Source organism: Poecilia formosa, unplaced genomic scaffold (assembly GCF_000485575.1).
Source record: "Poecilia formosa unplaced genomic scaffold, Poecilia_formosa-5.1.2 Scaffold138, whole genome shotgun sequence".
Lineage (NCBI taxonomy): Eukaryota > Metazoa > Chordata > Actinopteri > Cyprinodontiformes > Poeciliidae > Poecilia > Poecilia formosa.
Window position 1 is genome coordinate 879,561 of NW_006800077.1, and position 12,297 is coordinate 891,857.

Here is a 12,297-nt window from a genome sequence, read left to right on the forward strand (position 1 = left end):
CACACACAAACACTTACTTATCACATTTTTGCACATGCTGACTTTATTCTGTAACTTGAACACGAATGTTCACTCACCATCACGCCATCGGTGGATTGCAACTTGACCAAAATAATAAGAGTCAGCACAACTGGCAGCAACTTAATGAAGTGGGCACCACTGATGAAGCAAAGCCAAGAGATGGCTCTGTGCAGTTCCCATGCAAACATAACACCAGACCATGAAGAGTACTGGCGTCATTTTCTGCACAAATCATGATACTCTCAGGATACAACTTCATAAAAAGGAATTTATTAAGCCTTTTAGATACCAGGGTATTTTCAATAAAAACTTATGAGCTAAGTAAAAATATTTCGTCGCTGCATCTTTCAGCAGGACAGTGATGAAAAACAAATGTCTAAATAAACACATTTTTGCCCTGAGACATAAATACTACGGAAAACCTGTGAGCTGAGCTGAAGTGACGAGAGCATAACAGAGGATCTCTGAGTCAGGATTGTCAAGAAAGATTGTGAAGAATATAGTCAAAGAGCCTGAAATGGCATTGAAGAAAACTACATCTAAGTGCGTAGTGGTGCCGATAATTGGACCACCAGTCATTTTATTGAGCAATTATGACTTAAGATGGGATTTTTCACCTCCTATTGAACAAATACACTTGAATTAATGGATAGATTTTGACATTACATTTTTTTATACTGTACATCTTTACCAAAGCGGCAATAAATGTCCTTACGTCTGTGAGGGGAGAATAATAATAACAGTTGATAAATGTGTTAAGAGAGGGGCCTAGAGGAGCAGAGATGTCCTGTGAATGATCATACCCTAAAGATTAAAGCATAAGGGAGCAGAACAGAGAAGGCACAGGGGAAAATTGCTCAGTCACGGCAGCATTAGCCAGGGGCAAAACCTTACTGTGCAAATTAACCTTGAGAGTCTGCATTGCAGGGACAGAGCAAAAAAAATGGATAAAGAGCAGACGGCAAGTGAAAACGACTGAAAAAGAGGTGTTACAGAGGGCAAAAAGGAGCAATACAGGGAGGGACAGCGTGGGTAGAAGAGCACAAAGATGAAATAATGAACAGAAAGGGCAGGAGGGATGAAAGAAAAGCCAGAGACGAGGTTAGTTGGTAGCAGAAAGAGGACACAGATGTGCTCTAAGTGAATGCTTTCACAGATGAACAAAACTTAAACAGTCTGAAGAGAGGGAAGAGTTAGGGTGAGAAAAATTCAATAAAGTCATTCTTTATAAAAAATGTGTAAAACACATGTTTGTTCTGGACCAGAAAATTAATGGAGTGAAAAGTCATTTTAAAAATTCTTAGGTGGCAACACTTTTACACATGTGCAAAAGTCATCCCCGACACGCTCATAATGCAGATTTATATATGTGTTGCATAACATCTTAAACTATCCATGAATAATAAGATATTTTATATAACCATTTATGCAAGTCAAAAGCTTAACATTCATGAGTGAGAGTGAAGTACAGATGTAAAAGAACTGCGAAAATGGTTGGAACTGGAGCGTTGTGTGTCACTGAAAATATTTAAATGATGCCTCCTGCACTCCCTGCCTCATTATCAGTGCTTCTTTCAATCAATCAATCATATCTTTATTCCAGACTCAAAAAAGGTCCATAGTAAAAAGGTAGAAACAAATCCACTAACAAACTGTGAGACAGTTTTCAGACTAGATAAATAATCGGATGCCAAATAATGGCATTTCTAAGACGTGCATTAAATCACACTGATGAGTCGTTTCTACTGCCAGTTCGTTGTTGCACGTCCTGAAGATGTCACATAATAAAATCAATATTATGTGACATAATGCCAAGGCAAAGATGATGAACTTCTTTGAAGTTTTATTGTGAAACTGCAACATTTCTAACTATGAACCAACGTGGCTGTAACATATAGCAGCATGAAAATATTAGGTTCTATGCTAAAGAAATTATTTCCTCCTTTGTCCACACTGAACAATGCTGCAAAGACTTTATAGCACACTTCCATCTGCTGACACACCAAAGCCACTGACACTCACCTTATAATGTTAAGAATCTAATTTAGTAAATTATATGGATTATTGTCCTTAAATCTCTGACTCAGTGGGTTTTTTGTCACAGGCCTGTGAAGTACTGTAAAGTAAAGCTGTAAAATACTGCATGCTGCAGATTATGTCAAGCAAATATTATGATCATTCAAGATGAGTTGATGGGAAATGGCAATGCAGCAGAGGTTTATGTTAACATGTAACGTCCGTGTGTTTCAATCGATTCTACAAAGTCACCTGACTCTGCTGAGACGTGAATCTGGCTGAGATCCAATAACAGTAACATGCAGGCAAGCCAATCAGATAGTGATCAGTTTACAGTGATTTCTACAAGCGCCGGCCTTTAAGACATTAATTTAGATTAATTCAGTCATTAGACAGATCTAAATGTGTTAAAATGTTTTCAGTGGAATGAACTGCATTTCTTTGACATACCTTTGTATCTGCGTGTTTCTGAAAAACTATCGTTGTGTGCAAGTTGTGCAAAAAGGAAGTTAGCCTGTTACTGAAACTACTCCAACCTAAAATACCATCTCAATGCAAAACATGTAGGAGTAAACACAGACGTCTCCAATGCTAATGTCAGCATCCGGAGTCCATATTTCTAAAGAAGAATTTTCTTAAAATGTTAAATAAATGATCAGGGATCCCTGAAACAATTGAAAGCTGAATGGGTATAAAGCACTTTGCACCAATCTGATCGCCGAACAACTTAAATATTAAAAACAAACGTCTTTGTTGCTGAGCTCATGTGCATATATACAATAATTTAGCAACATAAAGGAGGTTTGAAATGAAAATATTGCTTATTTTGTAAATTAAAATGCAATTAGTTTTGATTTATTCATTAATAACAGACCCTGCAATTAACTTGATTAAAATTTTTAACCACTAAATTTCTACGTGTGCTGTACATGTCATAGACTTGACTTCTTTCAGATACGGCACCTAAGTACATATTTATTAAACATATTTCCACATAATTGTTAAAAGAACCTTAGCACCGTTAAGGTCACCAAGAGGTTATTTTTTGTAAATAACTCTTCTATATGCTCATACAGCAGAGCACAAAAAAAAATAAAAATATCCACCAAATAATAAACATAAAGATTACCAGCAGCAAAGCGTGCTTCTTGCTCTCCCTCAGTGAGGTCAGAATAAGAGTTGAAGTCTGACTCCAGAGCTGCCGGAGTGTCCATGGGCTTGCACCATCCCTTCCACTCTATCAGATGGGCCACTCTGCCCTGCGCCATGGCTGTAGGCTTCGTCACATGGTCCTTGACCACCTGCGAAATACCTGCAGGATGCATATATCGGGAGTTATTCTAAACCGGGTTCATTACGTGCATGCGGAGTACATTTGACTGTATTGCAGCAAGCTGTTTTTATAAACCGTTGCACTTACCATGCAGAGAAGATCGCGCTAGAGCAGCAATCTCTTGAATGGTAAGAGCTCTTCTGGATTTTGGTAGCATTTCAACGGTGTCATCAACATTCACCTGAAACGAAGAGAAATAAATGAGTGGGTCTTGAACTCGCTCAGGAGCTCAGCAGAAATGTGAGCCACATCTCAATACATCCTGCCATGACTCAGAGGAAAACCCTCTGCTGCCTGTTTGGTGCAAAGGAGAATCCTGTTGTTAAGTTAGCAGGCACACTTTTATGTTCTTTAAAAACTCAGGGATTTTTCCACAAATACACACACTTTCACACACACACACGCAATCTTGATAAATCACAGGCAGAGTGTGTGTGAAACCAATTTGCATAAGCAGGGACACATTCCTGCGTACTTGCATTGCTTTGTGAATGCAGTTCTTTGCAATGACGTTCAAACCACTTGTATATTTATAAGAGTGGAATGTGACACAGTTATGTGATCGATGAATACAAAGTAATAAATCCTGCCATCATTGTAAAGCAATACCTGTCAGCTTAGCTAGAGTAGAAATCTCAAATTGACTTGAGTCTGGACTTTGACTGGACCATTCTAACACACTAATGCACATTAATTATGATTATTGCTTTGTAGCTTGAGCTGCATTGTCTTGCAATTACCTCCATCCACTAATCAGATGACTTCTAATGTATGTTAGTTGCACTGGATTCTGTTTAGATGCACAAGAGTGGAGTGGACTGAATAAAAATACATTTAATATAAGAGCTTAATATGAAAAATATGTTGAAAACATCAAGAGATATACTTAGATGTATCATTTTATATAATTTGATGTGAAACCGCAAATATTCACCAATGGATTGAGGCCTTTGATGCCACATGTTTTCTTAGATTGTAGACTAATTAGCAAACCTGCAGTTAGTTAAGGTAACAGTGATCATCCTTCTCGGATTACAAATTGTCGTTATGTTATACATATGCACACGTGAAAGGCCAGCAAAACATAAAAAGGTCCCGCGGTGACATAGATTGGTTTATTTTTGCACACTATCCACACCCTGCTGCCATCCATGCAAACTGATTGGAACTAAATGGGCCTGGCGATTAAAAAGGCATGAAAGAAAAGGATACAGCTTAGCATCCAAACACTGTCTCACAAAGAATTCAAGATAAGCAGACAGGAGACAAAAGACTGACGCCATCCATCACTCCCGCCAGGCCTTGAGCTCTGTAAAGTCAAACCACAGAAGGAGTATCGGGTGTTGACGAGTTTCTTTGTCTGCTAACTCTAAATGGACGCACCTGTCCTCGCGTGAGGGATGGACACATCAACAGTCAAAAGCCTTTTTCTAAACGGACTGTTCCGTGTCATTAATGTGGGTCACTGCAGTCAGGCAGAGTGAATGATGTGACGGCTACGTGGAAGAATATTTCACAGTAGCCGTGTTTATTTGTGGCGGCTTTTTCTGCAGCGGGCAAAATTTTGAAAAGCTTCCAGAAAAATCTGAAGGTCAAAGGGAAGGGAAGAAGCTTGAAAGCAGCAAGGAAAGAAATAAAGTCTGGAAATATAAATAACTTTCTGAATCTGGAAAACACTAAATTCACCCTCCTGGAGTTCTCCAGACTATAGCATGGAAATCCAGGTGTCTGAGTTTATTTGAAAGAAACATTCCTCAACTACTAAACTCCTCACAGAGTTAACTTTAAAACTGTTGAGTCACTCTGAAGTTAAATCCCATTCCCCACCATTCTCATTAATAGTCGCCGCAGACTGCACAGCGCATTTCATTTGCAGACACAAGACACAAATAATCAACTCAGGTCATCAAAGGCGCCACCCTGTCTTTGACCTTTCAATTCCTCCTAATAAAAACAAAACAGCGGCCTGAATAACAAACAACTAGCAGAATGCTCTTGAAGAAAACCCCTACACCATTAATGGGGATCCCAAGCTTGAGATTGTATCGCCTGCTGCCCAGAGGCGGGATAATCCTCTTGTGCCGCAGAGCAGCTCGCACATCTGAGGGGAGGATAATCTGGAGGAGACGTGACACGTAGCCGGGAGGAGTTTGAGGATGATATATTCTGCTTGGTCTTTTCTGAAAATTAATGTTGTGTACATTTAGAGTATATTTAATTTGTTTTCAAGGTGTACAGCTGGAGAAAACCCCCCAGAAAAAAACCAAAACATTTTCACTGTGTTGTAGGTGGTATTAATGGAAAACTGCTGTCTTTTTCTGGCAATCGCATCAACATTTTTCATCCCTTTTTGTTTTTACAACAGAGCAAGATGAGATCAAGAACACAGAGCATAATTGGAAACAAGGTATCTCACAGTTTGCAGGAAAACTGTGATCTATTTGAAGTTTAATATACACATGAAGGAGTATATAGATTTATGAATTATTTAAGGTGAGCAGAACCCTGAGCTTGTGGGTCATCTTTCTTTGGCTGACTCTGCTCTTCCTTCGATTCCCTCCCACCTCTGCTTCTCCCACTGCCCTACTGAACTGCAGAGCGACCAGAGAGGGAAACCCATCGGCTGCACTCAGCGGACATGGTGGTACAGCAAGACAAATGCAGTGCGTCTATTCACACCGAATTCTCATGTTAATAATTAGATGTGGTGGAAATGAAACCGTCTCTGCCAGTAGAACCTCAAAAATTCAGCATTTGTCTTTAAGCCACTATTCACAGAAGACATGGAAAACAACAAGCATGTCATAATTACAGAGTCTTTGCAAGATGAGTATTCATCAGAAAAGCAGCCAAAAAGCCCATGGTAACTTTAGAGGAGCTGCAGAGAGCTACAGATCAGGTGGAAGAATCTACTGAGAGGTTAAATATTAGTGCGGCAGTCCACAGGCCATGAAGGGGACACAAAACTGAAAAACATTGAACTTTTTGGCCGAAATGCACAGCACTCTGTTCAGAGCTAACACTGCACATCGCTGTGGACATTCTCACTGTGAAACACAGAGGTGGCTTTATTATGCTTTGGGGTTTCTTTCAGCCTGTGGCTTCAACAGCATCTTACATATTGTTATTGTGACGGACAATAACAACTTGTTATTGTCCGTTACAATAACAAATTTTGCTGGATGATATATTGCCCTGGTAGTTACTGCGATGATTGATAATATTGTCATTTGAGACCATTTCCAAGTAATAGCTGGCTAATGGCATAATTGCTTATTGCGACAGGCTTATTTGTAATCAGGCAAAATATGAAAAAGTTCTTGGGATATGGAAATTTTTGTAAAGCACCAAGTCTTTCATAAATAATAAATTCGCTATGTGGCTTTCACATAAATAACTTATGATACAGTAAACAATTAACAGTTTGGACAGGGACTGAAAAGAAGGAAATTGTTTTTTTTTAATTATTATTATTTTAATTATTTTTCCAAGTTCTGCAGCTTTAATTAGTGAAACATTCTCTTGCTTTCTATTCAGCAAACCTCAACTGTGAGAGAAACAGCAATGCTTCTTTATCCAGAGGCCCTTTCTCCTGTTGTAGGAAACCACTATTTGGAAGCCATTATGCCAAACCATCTGAGAAGGAGAGCCACAAACGCCCGCATGCAGATATCTGTTTCATGCTGTGGAAAATAATGGGAGGATCTTTATTCTCCACCGGCACAGCACATTTCTAGCATTCTCTCCGTTTTTCTCTACCCTCTCAAGCCTTCCCCCCCCTTCTCTTAACTTTCCCACAATTGGAACATTTCTATGGCAACCAGTCACCGTGGAACAATTCCTCTCTGCATGCATGTGTGGCTGATGTGCTGATGACGTCGCAGACTCGAAGTGTCGGCGGACGACCGACAGCCGCACCTGCTGCCACTGCTCTCTGTGAGATCAGAGATCCTGGGAGGAGACGGGCATTGTGTGGGAAACAATCAGCCGTCAGAATGCATCGTTACATCAAAGACGCAGCATGTCTGTCTAGGATTCAGGGAAATGGGAAGCATTACTTAGGGCCACCGCTGTGATGCAGGGAGCTCAGCAGTCTAGCCAACTCCTCTTTCACGGAGGCCAGTGTTCAATAGCGTATCTCCTCTCTTTTCCAGAAGGAGGCAGAGGCTGGATGTATGTTCCTAATGGATCTCTTAAGCGTTACTAATCGTCGCCTGGCTGCCTCGCTGCACTACGTCAGACTCATAGATGGTGTGCACAGATAAAAGGGACAGGTGGAGACATGATCATTTATACAATCATCATCATCACCATCTCTGTGCCGGCGATAAGCAGTTGTCTATGATCTACCACATGCAATTAAAGAGATGTAGAACTGTGGGGTGAAATGCCCCCATGATTAACAATGAAATCACACAGTTTATCTACAGTGTTGGGATTTACTGATTTCTTCTACCAACATAAATGTTTCAAATAGTCAAATAAACTTTTGTGTCAAAGATTTTGTTTATTAAGGGTAAAAAGGCTATTTAAAAACAAACTGACCCATATCAGAAAGTAATCGCTCGCCTAAACCTAGTAACTGGTTGATCTGCCATCACTGGTAGAAACAACTGTTTGCGATAACTGGCAGTGAATCTTTTTCAAAGAAGTGAATCTTTTCCACTCCTCTTTGCAGAATTGTTAGAATTCATCCTCAAGGTTTTGGGGAAACCTGTTAATAATCCTCTTTTATTTAATACAGAATCATTGGATGCTGAGCTTTAATGAGCACAGTAAGGTTCTTGTTTCTGGGAGCTGCTGGAGAAGTTGTCAACATGAACTCCTGGGAAGGTTTACCATTCTCACGTGTTTACACCACTTTTCAGCAGCAGCTCTCAATGGAGTCCCGAAAGCTTAGAAACAGCTTTGGGACTTTTTCCAGGCTGATAAAATATCAATCAGGGCACTGGAGCAGACCACATGCCTCCTAAACACAACTCAAGTTAAATTGACTCTTGTGACAAAGAAAGCTACATCACACTTAAATCCTCATATTAAAAAATAATTGTTAATTATGCTAGATGGAAAATAAATAACTAGGAATCAACTGGTTCATGTTATTGGAAAGCAATAAAGGGGAAAGTCAACCCTAAGATGCATTTTCAAAACTTGGATGGCTTCATTAATACAGTAATTATTCAATTTGGAAGGTTGGGGAAATAATTTCCCCCTTCATACAGAGAGACTCTCAGCTTTGGTTACAGCTAATCTGGAGTAGAATATAATGAACTATATAGCAAATAGTGTTCAAACCAGATACAGTCTTTGCCATCCAAACGTAGTCACACCCCAATTTGTTTTATATTCTGTATTTAATGGGAATTTAGAACAAGAAAAGAAAACATGGAAAACGGAGTTTTGGTCTAATTAGACAATAATTACACTTTATAGCCTACTTGCAAAATTTTGAATGAGGGAAAACTAAAATTGCAAATCGACAATGAACACACACCTTCCTCACATTCAAACATGGACAGGATTTCCTCTGCATGAGTTTATAAGAAGACGGATGGGGACAAAGAGAGAAAATCTGAAGCTGTAAATCAAATGTTTCTACAAATTGTTGACTGGAAAGGAAGGTCACATTATAGATGAAGATTAATCAGTATTGTGGAAAGCCAATGCATGTGTTTTTTGTTCCACTTCACAAATATGCATTTTTTTTTTGTGGCTCTATCAATTTATAACAATCAACAAAATAAATTTTTGCAGTGTCATAGTGGAACTAGTTAGCTTAAATTAGCTGCCCTTGTCAAGTTTATGGTCTGTAGAAGCACACTAAATGTAAAGTTTGACTTCGATTAAAGAGAGAATTCAGGGCACCTCGCTGAAGTCCAGAGCACCCAGAGGTGCACCGAGTATCAGTCTGCGCGCCATGCAGGTCCGCGTGCTCCCCAGGAGCCTGACATCAGACATGGAGCTGGACGCGCTCCAGTCCACACGCAACGAACCATCAACCGCCACTGTCAGGAGGAAGAGAGCCACGTGAAGGTCACAGCAAGCACCTGGTTTAAAACTCATAGTGGCTCTGGACTTCATTCTCGCTCCAAAACCTAATTAAGGTCTGCATTTGAGGATTAGAATAGCACTTTAAAGTATTCAGAGGGTTCATAGTTTTCAGGGTTTTTTTTTTTTATTTTTAATTGGAGCAAGAACCAGCCATCCATGAGTTTTAAGCTAACAGTATGTACTGCTTTAGAAAAATGCTTTAAACTCCATGCCTCCATCAGAAACTCAGAGCAGTCAAAGCAACGACCAAAACGTATCCTGATGGTTTCTTATCTCACTACAGTCTCACTGCAGTCCCTCTGAAGCAAACCATTCACCAACTACTTGACACGATAGGGGATAAAACATTTTGTTTCAATCATCTATTGTCTGTTTAAATGAGGAATCGGATTGGGTATTGAGAAGATATCAGTAGATTGTATAATTTTTACACTGTAGACACATGCAAAACCTGTTCAGGTTGGTTGCTTTAGAAAACTCTTCATGTGGTTCTGAAATGTAGCATTCTGTATGTGTAGCTGGTCATAAGTTGAAGTACGCTTATTATTGCAGGTTATCTAGCAGAGACTGTGGGCTGTGTAGTGAGATAATTTGCTGAGGGGTGACTTCCATGCACCTTTTAAACCATGCTGTTCATGCGTTAAGCACCTTAACCTTTTCTTCTTTATAATCAAACGGTTTATTAAAAGTGGGAGCTGTTTGAAGTAAATATTTGCCTGCTATAAGCAATATGACAGATTCTTTCAAAAGGAGAGGGAGCTTCTACTGGAAACTTCACAGAGTCTTCACTGAAAATATCCAAAGCGTCTTTTTGACCTTTAGGAGCGCACATTACTTGTTAGTCCAATTCTTCCTGCAAACATGACATAACAACCAACAGGTTTAAAACATCACTTTAATTAGGGCTGGCTACATGAGTCAGTATCGTATCGATGTGACACAATCCACAGTAGGCCTATGAGTGCTGATCCACTGCACACTAAGAATCGAGTTTCCCGTCCGCTGAGCATTTCAGCACCTGGACAGCTCCCATAGGCCACATGCTCACGCTGCCTCCGGCCTCCGCGCTCACCCTCATCAAATCAGATTTGGAGAAAAAAAAACGAGATTAGGAGAGGTGGGGCTCTAAATGTCAGTGCCTAGCTCTCCTTTCCAGCCCCTCTGCAGGCAGCCGTTTCTGGTTACTGTCTGTGAAAAGAACAACTCGCTCCATTAGCCACCAGCACCCATCTCAAACACTGATGACTGATCGCTCAGCCAATCCCTGCACCCCCCTCTCCTGTCTAGTCAAAGACTTGCCATTTAGCTCCATCAGCTCAGGTTGCCCACCTGGAGGATTCAATATGTGCCATTTAACTGGGTGTGATGAGATCCGTTGCCTGGGGGTGTATTGTGTTGAATCTAGGCCATCTCAATGAAAGTAATTGTGACGAGTGAGAGACGCTCACGTGTTTTCTACAGCAGTTTCCAAAACCTGCTGGTCACTGGGGATACCACTTACCCCTTTACAGACACATTCGTTAGTAAGAATCAATAAGAGGCTTGATATAAATGTCTTTTTATAATCTGGCACCAAAATATTTAGGGAGAAAAAGCCTTTAGTCTAAGCAGTGCAGAAATAACTGATTTTGACAAACTCACCTGTTTCTCATCTCTAAAAAATATCTTTAAAATAAGTGGAACTGAAGCATTTTTAATTTCTTCTTTTAAGCAGGTTCTACTAACTCCTTGAATTCCCATTTCTAAGGTATAAATAGGATGTGACACAGTGGCCGATGCATTTTAGCCACTGGCTGCTGGCTGGACAACTGCTTATATTCATCTTGTCACCATGGACTGTCAGTGCTAAGCAAAGTAAACAAACCTCAACAGCTGCAATGAAAATGGCATCCCAGGGTTTTCATAACAACCATCACACAGGTCTACATGAAAACCAGTTGCACAAGAAGACATTTTCTGTCCTACCATCATAAACATAAACATGTGGAGTTTGATCAGTTCCACTCCTTACTAGTAAACTGATCCGAACATAGAGCCAAACGGACACAGAAATGGTTCACCAGACACAACGTCGACATTCTTCCTTGGCCAAAGCAGTCTGAAGACTTCAATCCTACAGAAAACCTGTAGGGGGAGCTGGTGAGCAGGGACCGTAATAGAGGACTCAGGATTCTGGAAGCAAGATGTGCACAGCTGAATGGCTAAATATCCCTATTCTATCCAGATAACAAAAAGGTATTGACAATGAACTGTTACGTATGTATCAAATGTGACTTGGTTAAAAAAAATATATTTTTTTTAATAGTGGATTTGTTCTTGCAACTTAATTTAATGTAATCAAATCAAATTTATGATTTTTTTCTACTATTTTATTTATTTCGAGGATTTCCTTCTGCAATAAACAATGAATGTATTTTAAGGATTTCTTTAAAAAGAGACCAAACACTTCTTTGAATCTGTGCTGCGTGCCTTCTATTTTGTCACGGCGGCAACAAGCTGTATGAAAGATGCACGAATTTATCACGAACCTCCTCCAGCGGAGAGGACGGAGGTCGGTTTCTATTACTCCGATATTCCGCCAGAACCAGGATGTGCTTTAAGCTCCCGGGGTTGTGGATCATTGATCTGAATAAATCGAAGGTGCTGTATTTTGATCAAACGGGCCTCCAACAGAAATGGACACATTTGTAAATAACCTCGTTCTTCTGACTGACGTCTGCAGCTGTGAAGTAAAATTAGTCGTCTTGATTTTGATGTCAGTTGCGCTCCTGGCACCGAGAAGCGCTTCTTCTTTACGTGTAGTTTCTGTTGTCGTGGAAACTGCAGGAAGGGAGACCTCGGCTCGGCCGTGACGCCATCCCCTCCTCTTTTTCTAT

At 40.1% G+C, this 12,297-nt stretch overlaps 1 protein-coding gene across 4 annotated transcripts in view; it reads right to left on the bottom strand.

Moving 5' to 3' along the window:
• fam131ab (family with sequence similarity 131 member Ab) overlaps positions 1-12,297 on the bottom strand; it is a 21,519-nt gene that overhangs the window by 6,225 nt on the left and 2,997 nt on the right. For 2 of the 4 annotated variants that reach the window (XM_016676640.1, XM_016676641.1), the window contains exons 2-4: positions 9,236-9,375; positions 3,458-3,551; positions 3,167-3,349 (exon numbers count right to left, since the gene is read on the bottom strand). In XM_016676640.1, coding sequence (XP_016532126.1) covers positions 3,167-3,349; positions 3,458-3,551; positions 9,236-9,328 — 370 coding nt within the window. In that variant the 5' untranslated portion in view covers positions 9,329-9,375. The remainder of the gene's footprint in view (positions 1-3,166; positions 3,350-3,457; positions 3,552-9,235; positions 9,376-12,297) is intronic. The other 2 variants (XM_007562573.2, XM_016676642.1) reach the window with 1 other exon arrangement.